We start from the raw sequence: 21,702 nt of genomic DNA on the forward strand, positions 1-21,702 counted from the left end.
ATTCAAAACCTCTACAAGTATGCGAAACTGCCAGGATTAAGCTCTGCAAGAAGCTTTTCCAGACCGAGGATAAAGATTCAATCAAGCATCTTTTTAGCAAGCGTTTAATACATCAAACTGTTGATCTTCAGCGCTTTGAAGCAATTTTTTGAGTTACAGAATTCCATTATTTGGTTTTTAGCACCAAAAAAGAAAACAATATACACTATACAGTAGTTTTGAAATGTTTGCTGAACACAAGTTTCAATGTGTTTCTTTGCATAATTGTGCCTCCATTTACCAAAATCCCTCGAAGGTGAACTGCCAAAATCTAAAGTGTATCGATGACAACGACTCTCTTGAGTATGTTTATTATTGCCTCTGTGATCAGTCAAAAGCACAGTCAGTAAGAGAAACAATAACAATCAAAACGCATCGGTTCAAAGTAACAAAAAAAAAAATCGGGCAATGCGAGACATTTACAAAAACGACGCTATACCGTGCATATAGAACTGAGTGGTAAACTGCAGCAAGCTAAATCTGTCGTTTTCACATTGATTTAACATCTAAAGACTTTGAATCAATGTGAAAAGGGCAGATTTTGCTGTCTAGGGTGTAAGTCTTCGTCACCTCGAACCAAATGTCAATCAAGTTACGAACTGCTGGATAAATTATAAACGATTTCATTTCCTCATGATTGGAACGAACTTTTCATCAATCTCTTTTTTACAAGCAGCGGCATCACATGGCTTTGACCGCTCTAACGATGGCAGTCGAGTCGATGTTGAAAGCTGCCAGGAGTTCGTCTGGGGCTCCACTGTATGGCATCCCGTTGACCGCCAATCGTTTGTGGACAATACCTGCAAACGAAGCCAAGCAATAAAAGCTTGATGAAGCACCCCCCATGTACATAGTGGCAGGTGTTTAATGTCCATTCAAAAACAACGCTTCTCCGCCACTCATTGAACAGCGTAGGCAGGGCCTGATTAAGGCTCATGGGGGCCCGAGGCACAGCTAAGTTTAGGGGCCCCTGTTGGCAATCGCTTTCAATGCAATACCATGTAGTCTCTGCGAATGATGAAATATGGGCTAACAAATAGTTCAAGCAAAACTATAACTTCATAAATATTAATTTAGCCAATTTACCTACAACTTTCTAACAGTATGAACACTCTTATACTTGTTACAAAAATTATTGGATGAAGAATCTCTCTAACAGATTGGAAATTGAGCTCATTTCAATTTCATACTGGAAACACTAGCAAAATATAGGCTACATTTGAATTTGAACTAGCAGAGTTTATTAATGGATCCTTGAAACCAGTGCTGTGTTAAACCCTTTGTGGGCCCCGGGGCCAGAATAATTTTGGGCTCTCTACCGTCGAGCAGACCTATAATATTGTGTATATTTTCACTGCACCGACATGGAAATGTGGTTCATTTCAATAGACTTTCCCACCAGTTTAGAAAACAACACAAGTGTAAGTAACCGCAAACACAGGTTTATCATTTCTTAGCTACACCTTTGCTCGGAATGAAAGCCAAAAGTGTTAACAATTTCTAATAAAAAAAATACTGGCAATGGAACATATCAAACATAGGCTATCGGTCACGACGCGGTAATACCATCGTACAAAAGTTTGACTGTTTGAACTTTGCCGCCCGGTACCGCGCAGATAAAATCTGAGGACAAAACCAAAACTGTAAAAATTATTAATTTCCATTCAGATTTGGTCATCTGGTAACAATTGTTTTTCTCCATTTTTATTTTTTATCTGGCAACATTACTTGTTCTGTCAACCAAGGTAAAAACATTGTAGCCTGTACATTGTAGCCTTAACAGTAATTGTAAACAAAAGGAGTGTAAAGCGTTTTGAGGATCAGGTGTTCAATTATTTTTATTCAACATTATTTCATTCCAAGGCAAAGCTTTCATAAATTTATGTAGGCATTCAAGTCTAATTAAAGTTTTTAGGGTATGGTAGCCTAGGTTAGTGGCAAGAATAAACAGCTTCCTTGTGTTAAGAATGATTTTTGTTTTGTACCGTACAACATGTGATATGCCAGGCTTATAAGGTATTTGAAGATAAGAGCAATTTCATGTGCATATATTCAGAAAAATTAAATACAGAAGAACGTTTCTGCTAAAAGTACAGGACAGGTTTTTCCTGCTCGCAACATCACTAGTCACGAGGATATTTATAATTACGGTATTGTAAATGTTAAAATGAAATGATAATTAAACTATCTGAAATGCTATTTTGCTTACACCTAACAATTTTTTAAAACAAAACACTTTTATTGGTGAAAATAAATTGAATATGTGAATTCACAAAGGGCCCAACCCCATTTTTTTTTACTTTTTGTGCTTTCCGATTTCTTTCAATGAAAAGAAATTGATTATATGAATTCAAAAAGGGCCCTCCAGTTGTTTTTTTCACTTTTTGTGCTTTCCGATTTCTTTCAATGTCTTCTAAATGATACTTTAAAAAAACAGCCAAATATTTCAAACATACCGGTACACACATAAAAAATACCCTATCAATTTTTCCATTGATTTTAAAATGGGCCCAACTACAACAATTGCACTTCAATTTCTTTGTAGTTTCTCCACAGAATCCTCACTGAGTGAACTTTTTAGGTATGATGCTTCTTACCAGTATGTTTAAGCATATAATCATTATCGAAGTTTCACGACAAAAGTAAATGACCAAAATAATTAAAACAGTTGTGCCAAAAACACTTTGTGGCAATTGGGCCCTTTTTGAATTCATATATTCAATTGCATCAAACCTGTTATATGTTAAATACATTTCTGCAGATCATGTTACTAATGTTATTCCATTTTAACTTTGTTTTTAGAGATGTTTCAGTGTAGTTAGGGCCCAAATTTGTATAATAGGGCCCAAATTTGAGATGTTTTAGTATAATAAGGGCCTAAATCATCTTCTTAATGGACAAGTACCTGCAGTGAACTTTAGCAACTCAAAAACACTTTACTGAAACGCAAAAATGTATTATTTGTGGCCCCTGAGATGGTGGGCCCGAGGTCCGGGCCCCCTTGACACGGCACTGCTTGAAACCTATAAAAGTATTGACGCCTACGGTACTAAGGTAAAAAAAATTGGGGGCCCCCAAATCCAGGGGGCCTGAGGCCTGTGCCTCGTGTGCCTCATGGTTAATCGGGCCCTGAGCGTAGGCTAACTAGACTAGACGCTTATGAAAAGAGGCACGTTGATAGGACTCAATGCGCTTGTTCCAACCACAATTGCCATGGCGGTCTAGAGATACGGCCTGATTTGCCTAACTAACTAAAATTTTCTTTAAACATTTTCATTCTTCATTGCCTCTCTTAGGTGGTATACGATGTTACGACAATACTAGGCAGTAAAAAAGCGAGATTCAGTAAAACTGTCAGCAACAATATTCAAAATGTGGCAAAATAGGACACTCCACCAAGTAGACAAACAACGTTTTTTGTTCAAGAGATCTTCAAACATTAAGTAGATAAAATATGAGATAACCTGCACGTCGATGGAAACGGCAGGTTAAAAAATAAAGCAACAAGGTACAGTTAGATCAAGCTAAACTTTAAAAACAATTTGACAGAAATACTAGTTCTAGGTTTCGTACTGTACCTGTTTCCTCCGACAATGCTTCAGCTACAGCCCCTCCAATCCCGCCTTCAGGGTAGTGGTCCTCTACTGTGATGAGACGCCCTCCGGTAGCCTTCACACACTTCAATATCGTATCCTTGTCTACCGGTTTGACAGTGAAGATATCGATTACCGTGATGCCGATGTTTTCACCTGAAATTGGACATCTCGTTATTTGGACTTTCGAACCAAAGAGATGCACATCAGAAGTTGACCACACTGATAGGCTACAATCTGTGAGGCGGATATGGTCACTGCGCAACTTTCTGCGCAGCATTGTGTTGATATTATGGTAAAACTTTTTCACTTCTGCAAGACGTTTTTGTGAGGTAGGAATAACGACAATCTTTACAACGTAACGGTGGTTCTTCCAACTCCAGAAGGGGGTCGTAGCTTATGATATTTGAAAAGTCTCTGATTAAGTATGTTTGATTACCAACCAATACAAAGTGCGGGATTTTAAGGTATGAGGGTTAATCCTAATTGCTATCTGACACCAGAAGGGCTCCCGACTTATATTTTTCAACTTATTTTATGGAAACATGACAAATGACGGAATAAGTTTAATGAATTAATTACGAATACAATTACAGAATTAATTAATTACAAATATAGTTACAGAATACAATTTAACTTAACTTTAACTCTGCCCAATTAATACATAACAATTCAAACTTTGTCTTTTCTTCTTTTTCTTCACTTCAAATTTTGGTAATTGTTCAGCTTCATTTGCTTTGTTTTTTTTCCCATAAGAATTCCAGACAACACATTATTATTCACTCTACATATGAGCACCAGCACAACCAGAAAGCGATAGCAAAAAGAAAAAAAAACGAGGCAGGAACAAATCAGTCATTTTGTTTTAAAAGTGTTGCCAGACAATATATACTCCTTTTTTGTTTTATTGTGTAGCGGGGATCGCCACAGACTTCCCCCCAGAGGAAAAGTTGAACGAAAGGGCAACTTCCTCGACAAGTTTCGCAAAGCGAATACTTCTTGAACAGTCCATGATTTTTGGTCTGGAATGTTCGTCGTCGTCGTCTAATTGGTGTAGATGAGGAACACTGGAACAGTTATGGTAACTGCTGCAGAAGCATGTCAAACAAAATGAGATGATGATTGCAGAGTCAAATGTCCATGTTTTCAATGCAGTTTGCGTAACAACAGGCAACATTTTTGGGCAGAGTAAAAAGTTAACCTTTATTGAGCACAATTATCTTCCAAAAGCATAACTACGGAGGTCTTAGCACAAACATTAAGAGTTTATCTCATCTCTACAGTCTACACATACAATTGCAAGTAAAAACTTTTACAAATGACAAACATAATTTAGAATAGGCTGCCAGTGGGGTAAAGGTTGACTGAACAGGTAATATGTATGGATCGAAATGCACAAACACACAAGAGGGCGGTAATGACAAACATTAAGTAGTGTTGTAGTGAGTATTGTAATGACAAGAGTGGGTGTCTGCCAGAAATTTAACAAATGTGTAAGATGCATGAAAAGGTTATATACAACACAATGAAAACATTTTTTTTTTGTGAGTGTGGTTTATAGTCAATCAAAATCCTACAACAAACCTCTTCATTTAAGAAATTGCAGACATGTGTTGTTTCAAAAACAACAACAAAAAATGCACAAAAACGTAGCTGAACAAGGATAGCCCTGTGTGACAATTGAGTGCTCAATGTTATGTTTTACAAGATTATTTTTGTTTGGAGGGCGTGTAAGGTCAGGAAACTTTGAGAGAATTTTATGGTAGGGAGTAACTGCAAAAAAAGGAAGTGGGAAAGAAACATTTGCTACCACTTTGTGATGTAATGTCCAGGTAGTGGAAGATGAAAGACTGTGTAAAGAGGAGTCCTTGAAATCAATCATTAATGAAAAATATTTTAAAAAATCCATAACGACAATCTTTACAACGTAACGGTGGTTTTTCCAACTCCAGAAGGGGGTCGTAGCTTATGATATTTGAAAAGTCTCTGATTAAGTATCTTTGATTACCAACCAATACAAAGAAACTAAATCTTTCAGCGTCAATTTTCACGAAGTCTCGGCAGTAGCAGTTACAAAAGATTTCTGAACAAGAGTTCAGGAAATAAAATTGACATCAATAGATATCTTTAACTTGACATCCTAAACATGAAAAATTAATGAATAAGAATTAGTAAATAATTATCGTGGCCAAACAACATTTTCGCACTGTCATGGAAGAGGGCACGAGTTTCTTCAGCGATGAGTCAACAAATTTTAAGAAGTCTAGGTCACTGACTTAATAAAATCACAATCGTTGATAAAAGTTTATTACAAAAACACACAGAACAAATTTATCGGAAGTTAGGAAGTAAAATGAGTTTTGTTTGAACAACTACCGCCAAAATCAACCAAGTCACACCTAAGCAAATATCACCTTAGTTTATAGAGTTCCAACGGCGAGTGACATTAACTTAATGTAAAGCTGATGAATTTTACTGTACTTTAAGGAAGACATAATTTTACACCTTTTCGTCGGATTGGGGTTGTTAACAGTTAAGTGAAGTAACGAAAACCTAACGTTATCTTTCACAACGCAGCCTCCACAAAACTTGCCACCAACTTTCACAACATTACAAAGCCTGCTTCAACAATGGCCTAGTTTCTTCTACCGACAGATCGGAAATCGTTGCAGGCTCAGAGCATGGATGTGATGCGCCAGTAGGCGAGATGCTTACTACCCACAACAAAAGCCGGCTTGTTTTCCGCTGGGAAATTACAATCAAGACGTGTTAGATCACGATATTCTATGAGTGCTAAAATGGAAAACTGTCACGCCGTGGAGAAGTCGTGCGTTTCATAGCCTGACGTCATATCCGTTCGACATATAACTGTGGGGCGGCTGGGTGAAATATGGAGGTCTATTTGTGTGGACGCAGCAGATGGCGTTTGCAGAACTCATTTCAAAACTTAACAACCAGCTTAAAACCTAAAAGAAGATTCGAATATAAAGCTATGACAACAGTCGAAACCAAAAAATATATTTTTTTTGAATGCGTTTGTAAATATCCAAACATACCCACAAAATGGTTGAATGAATTTTTTTTTGAGGTTGAAAAAAGAAAAAGTTGAGTCACTGACTGGTTGCTCACCTTTAAGGGAGTCGTAGGCCTTCAGCGCTTCCGCCAGAGTGATGCCTCCAGCCACTACGGTTACCTTGTCGCTGTCAGATCGGCGGATAACCTGAAACATACCTTAGTTCAAACCAATGTGGGTGTTGAGGCCCTGCACATTGCGCATTGCACAGTCTTTGCCTCTTAACGATTTCTGGACAAATGAATAGAGGAAATTTTTACAGTCAGCTTTTTCAAATTAATCTGTTTGACAGGTCAGTCCGTTTCAAGTCAGTCCGTCACCAACTCTAAGGTCTGGAAAAAGTACATGAAATCTTTGAATGTGGAACATGATAAACAATGTATTCCTCCAAGTCAATGTAAAATTTTGGTTTTATGACAAACAAAAAAGAACTTTACGAGCGACTTACGCTACGAAAAACTAGGTAGATTACATAACGCGCAGCTCCGCTTTTCCGGCAACACTAAAAGGGTCAATTGCCATTTTTTTACACCTCGCTGCTAGCTGGCTTTCAACAAAAACCCTTAAATTACTTTATAACCAACTTCAGTCCTCTTATATAACCCCTAAAGAGAACATTATTTAGCAAATCAGAATAAAAACGTAACTCTTCTAGTGTTGAGGATAAGCCAAAAGCGGATGTAGTTTCGCATCCCTGTGATTTAAAATCCCTACGAAAAACGAAACAAGTCATTCTAAACGCACAAGTTTGGGAATCGTCCTTGCCAGCAAAAGCGTTTTAGCTAATGAAAAAGCAAAGATCATAGGCTTGCCACCTAGATTGTGAAACGAGGAAATGTATCCCGCGGCTTTCAATACGTTGATAATGCCAACATCTGATTTCTGATAAGAATAAATGCCAACACTGTCAACACAATACAATTCAACTTATCACAAATTTGAGCACTCGCATCTATGAAACTGTAGCCGTTGTTAAAATATTATTGATTTGACTACGCAGAAACCCGTCTATGTTTAGTTCGTGGAAAACCGTGCATAAAATCGTGATTTCAATTGCAGTTTAATTTACTTAAACATCAAGAAGTCTCTTCTACTTTAGAACAGAAAATGACTGATTGCATCGAGCGGAGAAAAACAATGGCTAACATAATATTGAGCAAACAACTATTGCATGAAGCATATCTTGAACTGATGGAAAAGCTGTTTTTATCCTGTGTTTGCCAAACGAAATTGTGTTTGCCAAACGAAATAATCGTGCGAGGAACGAAGTATTGGGAGCAATGTAACTTGAGAAATTAGCAAAATAATGCTACTCAAATTAGAAAAATGTGAATTCAAAAGGATAGCAAGCGTCGCTACTAAGAAAAAATCTGTCAATGTGCCTTTGCATGTAATTTTTAAATTAAAATCGTATTGATCTGCAACCACGGTTGTGCAGCTTTTGATGAATTTAATCACAAACCACTTTATATGCAATAAGATCAAAAAATATCATAAACGAAATATCATATTTGCAACTAATATACGAGTGAAATTAGTCTTGATGAGCGTGGCTTGTTCAATATACAACATAAGTTTAATTCTGAACAAAATCCATTTAAAACAAAATCTTACATTTGCGACGCCAATCTTCAATGCAAAATCGTTTTCATAAACGATAGGAGTAGCCGCCCGGGCGCCTCTGATGTAGCAGATCCCCTTAGTGTTGGCTGCTAGTTCTACAGCTCTTTCAACGGATAGGGCATCGGAAGGATAAAACACTGTTGATCCCTGGATAGCTCGGAACATGGCTAAGTCCTCCAGTGCCATTTGCGACGGTCCGTCCGCCCCTGAATGTTGGTAAAAAGATGGTTTTCTGACGTTCAATACGTTAAAACGATTGTTTGCAACGTAATATTCACGTTAACAAAATAGACGCAGCTGGTACGAAATATTAAGAATTTTTGTTCATTTTAAGTTGTTGATTGAACGCTCCTAAGTCGATGCTAAACATTTGAATAATGTAAAGATACCATAGTTGGTAAGATAACTGGCAACACTCATATAACTTCGCATGGGCGATAAGCTTTGACATACAATGCAAGAAAAACATTTCGATTTAACACATTATCTCACTTACGATTACGTAGTTAAGATTACGTAATTATGTCTTAGAATCTTACGATTTTCAATCGAAAAGAACAAATAAAGTACAAAAGTGGTTGAAGCGACTGAAGCACAGAAAAAGAAAGCCCAGATAAGGCGTATGGTGGTGCGTTTTTAAATTCTACAATTTCTCCTTGTGCAATAATCATGCACCAATTTATTGTTTCCAACCATGCTCTAATCCAAATGTTTTCGGATAAGTTTGTGGTCTTTCAGATTTTACTATTTTTATGAAGATACTGGACCATAGCTTTGCAATCCAATATCCTATTTGTCTCCAAAAATGTACCATCTGCGATTCACCACAACACATACACCTTGAATGAGACACTCACTTCCACGATTGGCTTGTAGGTTACTCTCCAAACTAACTACATACGTAGATTACAAACAAATACAAATGCAATTACAAACAATACAAACGCATATGTCACTTTCAACTTAAACGTCACTTTCACAAGGCTTACCGATCGAAATTCCACAATGTGAACCGAAAAAGTTGCAGTTGGTGTGTGAGACGGCTCCCATTCGGATATGGTCGTAGGCTCTGCATAGGAAAGCGGCAAACGTGCTCACAAACGATACGGTCCTGTCTCTGCAAGCCATCCCCATGGCAACGCCAACCTGTCAAGAAACATTTACATTTGAAAAACGTCTGCTGGTTGTTTCTGCTAGGTTTACACTCATTTTTGATATAATCCAACACTCTCCTTTGAAGAAAATATGATTATTTTTTCAATTCATAATTTTAAATCCTTATCTACAATATATTTTCGAGCATGTACAATTGTTTTTGTAAATTTGTCAACAAATTCTTGCAATCTTTCTTCAGCTAAATTCCAGTACAAACAGTTGTTCAGACCAACATAGACCGATACCATAGCTTGGGTTTCCAGAGCCATGATATAGCGCCAAGGGAAAATAACTTTGCGACCTTTAATGACATGTGAAAGCCGTAAAGCATGATGCTGGATCAGGAATTTGGAAAATTTTAAAACGATCAATCTCGTGTCGCCTGCTACTGTCCTGAGGGGCGGGCTCCACCCCTTAGCTATGCCACTGTCAAAAGCGTCCAAAATAAACTAAAAAATCAATGTTGCAGAACTGGGGTAGCAACTCAATAAGATTTATTTGGTGGTGACGGAATATTGAAAGTCTTACCATGTTCTGTTCAGCGATAAAACATTCCACAAACCGATCGGGAAACTTTTTCTTATACTCTTGAGCGTATGTTGAATTCTTCATGTCTCCATCCAGGGAGTAGACACGATCGCAGCTTTCTCCAATCTTGATCAGTGCTTTGCCATAGCCGGCTCTTGTCGCTAGCTGCAGTCGGTTGATTTTTAAGAAAACACTTTTTCTTTTTTTGCATTAATTCAACTTTTATCAACGTTGAACTTATGTAATAAAGAGTCTTATATGCTGGTCATTGGGTGATAATCTCTGCTGAGTTACCTTATCCCCAGACAGCAAAATCAGTCATTTTTACATAAATTCAACTTCGGCAGATGATTGTAGCTGTCTAGGTTAAAAATTATGCGCTTTTCTTCTTCAGTTCTCATATTCATTTTGAACTGATGAGAACAGCATGGCACAGTTGTTTAAAAATGAACAGGACCATGAATTATGGGCTCTGTGCTTTTTACGGAGCTTGATCCACACTGCTTAAGCAACTACAGTAATCGCTTTTTTCATAAGTCTTTTAGGGTTCTAGTAATAGATGATGCGATTCTTGTAAAGGTCCACACAAAGGAAGTGACCAACTACTTTCACTTTCATATCATCCCGACGACAGTTGTTAGAAAAAGCGCAATATATTATCAAAAATGCTATGACCGATAGCCCTACCAACCAAACCAAACGTTTACAAAACCTCTTATCTAAGAATACACCCGACATTTGTTTCTTTTATCAGCTCAAAAAAAAATAGTCAAACGTTTAGATATAAAACGTCTCAACCAAGTAGAGTTGTTACCAGTTTCAAATTAAGCACGTAGTCCAAGCATAATTAATTAATTATCAAATGCGAATTGTCAGGAAAAAAATCACAAAGAATAAATAACGAAATCATCCCTTGATCAACGGAAAAATCTTAGCATTAAGAGAATGAATAGCTTATACAGTAGCTACTTCTGTAATGTAAAAACTACAGCAACCTCATGGATGTGAGTGCAACACGACACTTAAGTAGAGATGACGCTTCCTGTTCTGCAAAGCAAATGATGCTTGGCAATTGTCGCGCAAAAAAGTAATTTCTTAACATAACAGATAAACATCATCTTGACATAAAATTAAAACAAAGTCTCACACGCATACTACATACCTTGTCGCCGAGTTTATAATTTGGTGGTTCCGACAGTTTGATATTCTTGATATCAGTAGGTTTGCAATCGTCCGCGGGCTGAGGGGGTGTCAAGGTGACCGTTGACGGCTCAGCCACTAATTTTTCAAGCTCTGCTAAGATTTTTTCTTTGTCTGCAGCAGCCACCGGCTTGCCGTGGAAGCCATGCAGATTTTCTTGGCCTGTTGATTGAAGCAGAGTTGTTATGGGACTATATAGGGGGATATTTAGAAACGTTGCACTTCTACTCATCTTCTACTGTAGATTTCAAAACCAAAATTTTCACAACATCAACAAACAGACAAAGTCATTGGAGTGTCCCCGATTAGTAATATCTACCTTTTTTAACATTATCTACATTTTAGTTTCTAAACAAAAACCTGGGCTTAGTATGATAAAAAAAAAAAAAAAAAAAACTTGCAACCGTGTTGTCGATGACTGTAAACCACAAACAGTACACCGAAGGTCACTGGGAGGGTAGTAGGCTTCTATCATGCAGCGCTGAAGCGCATCACGAGAGAAGCGCATGCAGTGTCACAGGCAGCAAAATCAGTTGTGCAGACGTTGAATCAATGTAAAAATGGCGGATTTTGCTGTCTGGGTGGCACGTATGTAAAAAATGCAATGACCTACCGAGCATATTCTTTCCTTTGAGCGTTTTGGCAACGATGCAGGTGGGTTGGTCCGTGACTCCTTCGGCTTTGTAAAAATTCTCAGCCAGCTCCTTGACATCATGGCCGTCAACATCTACCGTGTTCCACCTGGTACATACGTGGTCAGATTGCCATAGATTTACGTTTAAACAGCGTCTTAAAATTGAAAGATACGATAGTATTTTTTTGCTGTGTCATTGAGAATTTCGATTGTCAACAAAGTAACCAAAAAGGACTTTTTTCAAAACTTTGCTGTAAATATAAAGTCGCTGCTATGCTTTTGGAATAATGATAAAGGCAACCAGGGAATTTACACCAAGAATCACTGAATTGAGAAATGCAGGCGGAAAACTCACCCAAAAGCACTGGCGCGGCGCTTGTATGCTTCTATGTCGTGCCCAAGAGCGGTCGCTTCTGATTGGCCAAGCCGATTGACGTCAATGATCATGACCAAGTTATTCAACCTAGGGATGGAGGTTTGTTGTTATTGTTAGAACATAAAGGTAAAACGTTAAAAGTAAATAATCCCTAACGCCAGGAATTAAATACAGTAAAATAGCTCTTGAACTCAGTCTTTTCTGCAAATGGTAACGCAGGATGTAAAACTATACAACCGTTAGGCAAAATAAATGCAAGATTTAAATCTTCATTTGGGCCTGATATATAGTTAGAGTTTGATTCGAGGGAGTTATTTAAGAAGAAATCTATTCATCCCTATAGACTGCAAATAACTGAATTGTGTTTTTTTAATTTACGGTAAATTTACAACCTTTTGTGCAAATGGTAACGGAGGACGTAATACCATAACAACCATTAGGCAAAATAAATACAAGATGTAAATCTTCATTTGAGCCTAACATATAGTTAGAGTGTGATTCGAGGGAGCTATTTAACAAGAATTGAATTCATCCCCAAAGACTGCAAATAACTAGATTGTGTGTTTCTTATTTTACGATAAGCTCCACTGAACCGAAGAGCATTAATCTCTCAAATTACAATGTCAGGAAGTAATATAAAATATCCATGCAGCCCATTTGTCTTGGAAGGCTTTATGGCATCACAACCATACATATCCTAATGTACGCTGCTGCATGTAATATTTTTTTAAGAGGTTTATTTTTCAATCCCAGCCACCCATTTCTCGAATTATCATTGGTACACGGTCACAGTAGGTAGTGGATTTCGACTTAGAAAGCTTTATTGTTCGATCCTAACATAAAGATTTTGATGTTGCTACGTAATCGACGTCAAAACATGAAATACACGTTACACCGAATTTGAAGATGACTTCAAAACCATGGAATCAACATTGCAGTGTTCTATTTTCGAAAACATACAAAAAATTTTCATTCTTTTATGTTTAAATACAAGAATCGAAGAGAGTGATGAACAAGAGCACGTTTTTGTCCAACACAGGATGCCTGCAATGAGTTGCTTGTTTGAAAATGTGAGACGGAGTTCATGCGAGTAACTTGGATTAAGAAAATGCATTAAAACACCGTGTATTGATGTTTTTGAAAAACGATAAAAAAGAGAAAATGTGACGAAATCTATGCACGGGCTTATGGGAACTTCTTTTTGTATTTCCTCACTACGCACACGGTGGGTAAGCGTCTTTGAAAGGAATAATGTAAGTTATGTAGAGCAGAATAGATTAGGCTAATTACTTTCGAAAAACGCAATCGTTGTGCAAATAAGGATTGACGTGGTGTGAGAAACATGAATCAAGAGATAAATTTCTTATACCGCCTGGGATTAATTGCTCGAAATATCACATAACCAGGCAGCAAAATCCGTTATTTTTGCATTGATTCAACATCTGCAGACGTTGAATAAATGTAAGAATGAGGGACTTGATAAAATGCGTTTCTACAGCATTGATATAAAGTTTCTTGCACTTACTTATAGTAGCTGGAAAACGCCATAGCTTCCCAGACTCCACCTTCGGCCATTTCGCCATCTCCCATCAAACAGAAAACTCGATATCTAAAAAAAGTCAAAATTAATGAAACAAAGAGCATCAAGTTACAAGTCTGGCACGAAAATACGTCAAATTATTTGTGAATGATAAAATCAATACAGCGGGTTTCCAAGGAAGTGGTTGAGGTACATAAAAGTAAGGCAAGCCTTCAATGACTATTATTTGCCTACATTGGTCCACTATGTCGAAAACTATAAAGCGCCCACAGTGACTGGAAACTTCGTTTGCGCTTTCTAGCTTCAGCGTTTTAACAAACATCAAACATCGTAAAGAGTTTGAATTTATCTCCGAATTCAAGTTTTAAGTGGCTGCCTGAAAATTAGACAACAAGATGCAAACACAAGTTTCAAAAAACATGATTGCATTTTCATATTTCGTCAAGGCTTTAAATGTAATGTAAAGCATCTCTAAGAAGGTGTTCTACAAGCATTGTGATGTGTGAGAAATTGTTTAGACCGCACATCTAAGCATGATTTCCTGGCTTCATAGTTTGGTAAACTACACACCAATACAATTAATCAGCTTCCGCAAAAAGGATATATTGTCAGCCAGAGATACAAGATCTGCTAGCTAATTTACACCAGGGCATTTAATGGAGCCCATGTTAAGCCCATCTTGTTTTCTCACTAATAGTAATTTTGCTTTTGAGAAATAGCATATTTATATAAGTTGTGTTATTTAGCAACCATGTTGTGCAGCGAAGAAATATACAAATTCAGGGAGTGTTCCGTAAGCAACAACATGTTCTGCTTTCCGGATAACCAGTTAGCGAAAGTGACTTTTCAAAAGTTTCAACGGTGTCAGACGTTGCAGCTCGCTACCTGTGCTAAAAAAAAGTCTGCATGAAGCTTGCAAAACAACTACTTTTACATTAAAGATCGGATGCGCTCGCTGGAAAAAACATTGAAATGCTTACTTGGCTTTGTCAATGTATTTTCCTGCATATGCCATTCCAACAGCCATGCTGATCCCTTGGCCTAACGAGCCGGTAGCCACATCAATGAAATCTATTTTCTGTAAAAAAATATCAACAAAAAATGAAATTTGTAATGGACTTAGAAATCACTTCACGGTTTCCTCACGTTGTTATCCAACATTACTACTGTGCACTGATTCTATACTAACAAGATTTATAGGCCGAAATTTGCCTTTTACAAATTTACTCACAACATAGGTAATTTCCTGCTAATCTGTAAGTTTTTGAACAGTTCTAAATATTCGGTTGTATGTGACTTTCAGGAAAGTTTATCAATTCAAAATTGGGTCAAAGCATTGCAAAATTGCAATGAAAAATGACTACGTAATTAGACTACTGGTGTGTTTGTCACAAAAGTGACTTCAATCTCTTTCATTGCGACGTACAAGTACATATTTTCGAAGTATTTAAATGATTTTATAGCAGTGCTACCTTCCAAAGGTGTATGTATGGCAATTTCTCGAAACATGTAAATTGCCTTCACTGCAGTATTTTGACCAACCCCTGTACATCAAACTAAAAACGTTCAGCCAAATTCATTCTAAAGTCAAAAATAAGCCTTGCTTATAAAGCATTGAAATGTGAAACGTTCAGTGCCACACAAGTGCTTCAGCAATGCATTAAAGTAGAACATACATGAAATAACTGCTCTACTTAAAAACACTAGCTCTCGACAAAATGTTGTTTAAAACCAAGTCCGATACTCACTGGGGTAGGATGGCCTTCATAGATGCTGTCAATTTGTCGCAAGGTCATCAGTTGCTCCTTTGTCATGTGACCAGTTTCTACCCAAGCGGCATATAAAGCCGGACAAGCATGCCCCTGAAAGAGACGAAAGCTTTTGCATAACAAATAACAGTTTTACATTGTAAAAAATTACACATTAATGTGAAGTTGATGCTTTTTCAAAGTGTAGTTTGGCAAAATATAATTGCAAAGAATTTAAAGTTAAGTTGCAATAATCATTCACAGTGGACCAGCTATCTTCAGTTTGAGAGTTTTGTCATAGAAATATAGTAGAATGTTTTCGTTGTGCAACAGCATGAAAGCTCATGCTTTAAGAAAACATAAATTACCTTGATAACAGTAGAACTTAGTCACATCAGTGGATTCGAACATAACAAAACAACTTTAAATACAACTTCACTGAATTAAAAACTAACGTAAACATTTTACAAGTGTAGCTGAAACAATTATGTTGCCAAACGTAAAACTCAATGTTGCATTAGTTTTTCACCTTGGACATGACAAATCGGTCGGCACTGATATCCCGCGGCAGATCAACCTTGTATTTCATCACTCGGAAGAACAGTACAGACAGTATCTCAGCACAACTTGATGAGGAGGTCGGATGACTATAATTTCATGTATATATAAAAGTACAGCATGAAAAACGCATTCAGTACAAATACCGTATTACTATGCACACTTGCACAGTGATTTAGCCAAGTATGTTATCTTCCTTCCTTAAACTTGTGGATTGGACACCATGGTTGCCTTGGGCTTGGGACTTGTGTTCATATGAATTGGTAAATAATTCATGACAAAAGTTCCCCTCACTCCAAAACTACATGTACGTTAACTGAAGCCCATGATATATATACCGTAATCAATTAGATTGGTTGAGAGAGAATTTAACATCGTACAATATACGGTATTAAAAAAATGAAACTTAGCAAAACTAAAATGACTCACTATTTACACAATAAATTTAACTGTGAGCTAGACAGCAGAATATACATTAAATAAGAAATCTTTGTAATTAAACTAGTTAGAGAAATTAGTAGATATATTTTTTACTCACCCAGAATTGCACTTTGAAGTTGATAGAATGCTGTTGATCCGAATGCGATTAGCATGATTATATAAGGCATGGACTGTGCTGTCATCCATTTCATGATATTTGTTGCTGGCCATGATTGAACTATAAAATTAGCTAATATTGTAATCAAGTATAAACTAAGACACTGTTTATCTGCACTAATATGACATGCAAAGTTAGAAATGCCAAGCATTTACGATAATGAATGTAATATTTTTGATATGTGAAGACAGACTTTTAAACAGTTAAGTCAATATAAGAAACTGCAATTTCACAAATCTCTTGGATTCTATTGTTAACACCAATTCATTTTGTTTAATGCGTTGTCCCTGTTTTTTCATTTTTTTTTTTTACTTGGGTCTATTAAAAGTGGTGCCTGACATAATAACCCTTAGTATTTTCGCTGTCTCCTTTTCATTCAGTAGCAATTGTTTATTAGTTTGTCATGGCCATAGCTGATGTTTTCGCTGAGCTGCTGGATAGAGAATATACTGAACTAATTGCTTTATAACTGCTTTTCTGGAAAAACCCAGTCAGTTCAATTTTTGTAAAAATTGAATCAAATACATTTTTGTACACTGAGAGTTTTCACCATCAGATAATCATATCACATTGTGAAAATGCTCTCTTTCAGCAGAGGTCATTGAGAAAATTCTGATAAAGTTTTATAAGCCATAAGAGTTAATAGTTACATGTAATTTCTTTTCAACGTACGGGTGTTATCGATACTGTACTTTACAACTGTTTTGAAAGCTGCCAAATCATTAGGCTATTTTGTTTTGTTGCACGCATGATTGAGTTGTGTGAATGAAACTCTAGCGCTACCTTGCGTATGCAAAACTTTCTCACAAACACTATGGAAGGGCTTGTTTGTTTGTTTTGTTTTTCATATCTTTATCCTGCATTGCGGGAAAGCGGACTTGAGCGGCATTAAAATCATAAATGACTTAATAATAGTAAGTCATCTATGCTAAAATCAAACTAAATAAACATATGAACAGGTTTATGTTTTATTGTTGAACCAAGAAGTGGATTACTGCTGCAAAAATCATTTACTGTAATACCAGTAAAGGTAAAGGTCCCATACTCAGGTACTGAGCTTTGGGGAATGAGAAGATAAGGTTTTCATTATACTAAGCCTTCGGCACTAAGGAGAGTAGGGTGGCCAGTTCCTTTCTCTCGGCCGCCTTTACTTCAGCAACTACGCCCACCCAATTTATTACACCCTGGGTAGAGGTGAGCGGTGTTTTTCAACAACCAGCTGAAGCCGGGAGTCGAACCAGGATTGCATAATTGGAAAGCCAACGCCTTATCCGTTGCGCCATCCCACCGCGCCTATACTGGTTGATTTGGAAAGACTTACAATGTAGCAACGGGGGTTCCAAACTGGCACAAAGATAAATAACAGCCTATTGGTGTCTCAAATGCTCAAGTTTGCCCCGATAGCTCAGTTGGTTAGCGCGTGACTTCTGCAGTTCGGTTGAAGAAAAGAGTAAAAGATGTGAAGCATACATTATTTTAGAAGCTGACCAAAAGGCGTGTGAGTCCACGATGTGGTGTCCACTGTAGCGGACGCCGTAGAACTTAGACTATCCGCCCATACCTAGCTGCATATGATTATCCTACAGCGACATTCCGAGCGCGGTAGTGCAGCGGGAATGAACCGAGAACAATGTCTATACTTCTTGAGTACACGCAGGGCCGGATTTAGCTGATGGGGGACCGGGGCACTTTTAGATCGGGGGCCCCCCGTGCAAAAAAAAACACCTCTACGTCTACAGTAGCAATAATCCAGCACTGCACAGCATTGTGCAGAAACTTTAAAAGCTGAAAGAAAAAATAACATAAAATTACATTTTTCCACGTCGGGGGGCCCTTCAAAAGTCGGGGGGCCCGGGGCACCTGCACCCTCTGCCCCCCATAAATCCGGGCCTGAGTACACGTATAAATTTATTGCAGAAATCAGTACATCGCAACTTTAGATAAACTTAAAAGGTTGCAACCATCTATCCAGGAATAACTCAATTCAAAGCATAAATTAAATTCTTAAATTCGTCACCACAACTGACTTTTTCAAGAACAGAACATAATTCGAATCACAAATTAAACTTATAACTACAACTAACTCTTTCGTTCTTTTCTTCAATGTGTAAGTTACTGGTTTGTATATGCTCGACTCTAGACCAGGGCCGGATTTAGCTGATGGGGGCCCGGGGCACTTTTAGATCGGGGGGCCCCCACGCAAAAAAAAATTTTGCGCCTACGGCGCGAAAAACCATCTCTACGTCTACAGTAGCATCAGTCCAGTACTGCACAGCATTTTGCAGAAACTTTAAAGGCCAAAAGGAAAAAAAATAACACAAATCACATTTTAACTACATAGGGGGGCCCTTCAAAAGTCGGGGGGCCCGGGGCAACTGCCCCCTCTGCCCCCCCCTAAATCCGGGCCTGCTCTAGACGCGTCTGTTTAAAGGTTTTCAAAGTTGCTAGAAATGCTCAGAGCCGCGCTTGCAATCGATATACAAAAAGCGCGGTGGCATGTGAGGTACGACGTTAAAGAAACGTAAAACTAGGTATGAGTAAGTGTTAAATTGCCTAACCATGTCTTAAAGCACAAATACTTGAAGAAATGCACAAAATTGAACAAATGTTTGAAGCTTGAGGAAGTCCCAGCTAGCGCTTCACCTGTCTGAGCGACACAATGTTCTAAACAGGTTTCATGACGGTAACATGACATAGAAAACACGTAAGACCGCAAGACGCTACATCCACCTTAGGGCTCAGATAACGTAAAACTTTGATGATGGTTTACCTAAGGGTTGGTTTAGCAGGACAGCATAAAAAAGTACTGTTGTTTAAACAAATCTAACAGTTAAAACCTCACACAATCGTCTTTAGTCGTTCCTATTATTTCAAATTATATTGCTTGCATAGTTAGTTACCCGTCAACTTGCCAATAATTTGATATAAGCTTAAAAAACAACGTGTGCGCAAGCAATGCACTTTTAGGACTGCTCTTTATTCAGCGGCAACTAGTGGATGGAATAATTCACAGACAACGACACCAACAAGCGGAAATCTTACTTTTTCAATCTCGGTAACTGGGCCTGTGTCAGTGATTCAAAGCCTCTCTACAGGTATGCAAACTGCCAGCATTAAGATCTCAAAAAGCGTTCTCGATCCGAAGACAAAGATTCCACAATCAATCAAATACATCAAATTATGAAATTGACTTCTTTGTTATGTAATGACTGCTTGTTGTCTAGGAGGTGGCCAGTGTAAATAACTGCGTACAATGTCAAAATTGCATATGTAGCTGCGTAGATTGTTTTTTAAAATTATTGCGACTATTTACAGCATTTGCAATCGCTACCTACTAGAGGTGATCATCTCACAGTTAAGTAGGAGTAGAATGAACCTAAATGTGACTTGATTTAACAAATACAGGGGTGAATTGGCGAACACCAAACTTAGTTAACTACACTAAACACTTAATTGCATTTAAAGGTTGTCTGTAGAAGTTATTTCAAGTCTTATTTATTATTCATGTGTTCTGTCTTGTAGCGCTTAACTGAAAACTCGGGATTAATGAGTTTTGACACGCTTGTGCGTCACGGCTTGATTGACGAAAAGAAAAGACTTTGCAAATCGTAACGATAAACAGAAATAAAAACAGCAAATTCATCGTTTTAAACCAGGGCTTCTCAAATTACCAGTTGCGCCAATGTTTCCTCTGAGATGCTGGGCAGAAACACTGAGTTATTTGCGCAGAGAAATTTTGTTCTTGCGCTCTTGCAACCCTACAAATTAAAAAAACGTTCATTTGCTACTCTACAAACGCAGCCTCAATATTATGTGAGCAAAATATTTTTAAAATTTTCTTACAGAGAACTCTGGTTTTGACCCCAAAGGAGAGCATAAATCGTAGTTTTATGATCGCAAAACAAATTAAAAGTCTTCATATGGGCTTTTATCTTTTCTGCTCAACCATGCACCTATGGGGAATGAATCTCCCCGCTTGTCCAAATCTCTTAGATCTCCCTCCTTGTTGCTCTACGTCACGGCTTATTGGTTAATGCGTCGTCTGTTTAATTAATGTTAATGCGACGTCTCTATTATTGTATCATAAGCAGACCTGACTATTTTACTGAGAAATTTGATTTTTATGTGAGATTGAGGCAATTTTACATACTTTGCATTGCACTGTTGGCTAAGCTATTTTCTACTTTTGATTAAGTAAACCAGACTAATACCAGGCTAAGTGTAGCAAGTAGGCTAACGCTAACCCATTTAATTTAACACAATATGCAATGGGATCAGGATTACTAAAAAAAAAAAAAAAAAAACGAAAACAGTATTCTCCATTTACCAATGGAACTGGTAGCCTAATTTGTATTTTTGTTTGACATGTCAGCATTACAATCTGAGATCATATTCAAACATGGCCGTAGGAGAGGAAAGTATTTTGAGGGTGCGAATAAAATTTGCCTCAAATTTTGTCTTTGCAAATATATTTTTACAAACACTGCAATTTACGATTTTTCACAATTTTTTCAAACTGGACATTTTTGCCCAAATCTGTAATGGTTTTTTGTTGTTTTGGAGCCGCAATCGTCCCCTTGCACCCCCATCCCCTACGGCTATGTATTCAAAGATAGCCCAAGTCAAAACAGCGATCACAATTATCAATACTACCATCCATTGCAGTAGCACCATTGTACTATTTCACAAGATAATTAAATAAATATAAAAACTTGAATTTATTTTGAATTTAAAACCATAAACCAGCTCAATCAATAATAGCCTATTATACTGTATTGTAATGTGACGAGTGAAAAATACAAACATTATGGTTTAGTGCCATCAGCCAGCTACAAAAGTGTAAGCTAAGCCTGTGCAAGATTAATCCATTCATAAAAGAAATGACGAAAAGGTATGCAGCTGTCTTAATTTTTTCAATACAGCTAAAATACTGTTTAGTAAAGTGTTATGCTGTAGCCTACTTTGAAGAAGATAGCTTGTTTATGGATGGGTTGCCAAAAAAACAAAAAACAGACAGTAAATTACCGCAACAGTGGT

General features: G+C 37.4%; 1 protein-coding gene across 1 annotated transcript; it reads right to left on the bottom strand.

Annotated features, from left to right (window-relative positions):
• Window positions 1-334: 334 nt before the first annotated feature.
• On the bottom strand, window positions 335-16,776 carry LOC145766489 (transketolase-like). The gene is made up of 14 exons (XM_082578214.1): window positions 16,606-16,776; window positions 16,039-16,156; window positions 15,510-15,623; window positions 14,742-14,839; window positions 13,747-13,830; window positions 12,201-12,308; window positions 11,825-11,952; window positions 11,174-11,373; window positions 10,012-10,176; window positions 9,318-9,474; window positions 8,320-8,534; window positions 6,762-6,852; window positions 3,618-3,788; window positions 335-839 (listed from the first exon to the last, which is right to left on the bottom strand). The coding sequence occupies exons 1-14, from the start codon at window positions 16,716-16,718 to the stop codon at window positions 721-723; spliced, it is 1,881 nt and encodes a 626-aa protein (XP_082434340.1). The 5' UTR covers window positions 16,719-16,776; the 3' UTR covers window positions 335-720.
• Window positions 16,777-21,702: the final 4,926 nt, after the last annotated feature.

This window comes from Aplidium turbinatum, chromosome 3 (assembly GCF_918807975.1).
Source record: "Aplidium turbinatum chromosome 3, kaAplTurb1.1, whole genome shotgun sequence".
Lineage (NCBI taxonomy): Eukaryota > Metazoa > Chordata > Ascidiacea > Aplousobranchia > Polyclinidae > Aplidium > Aplidium turbinatum.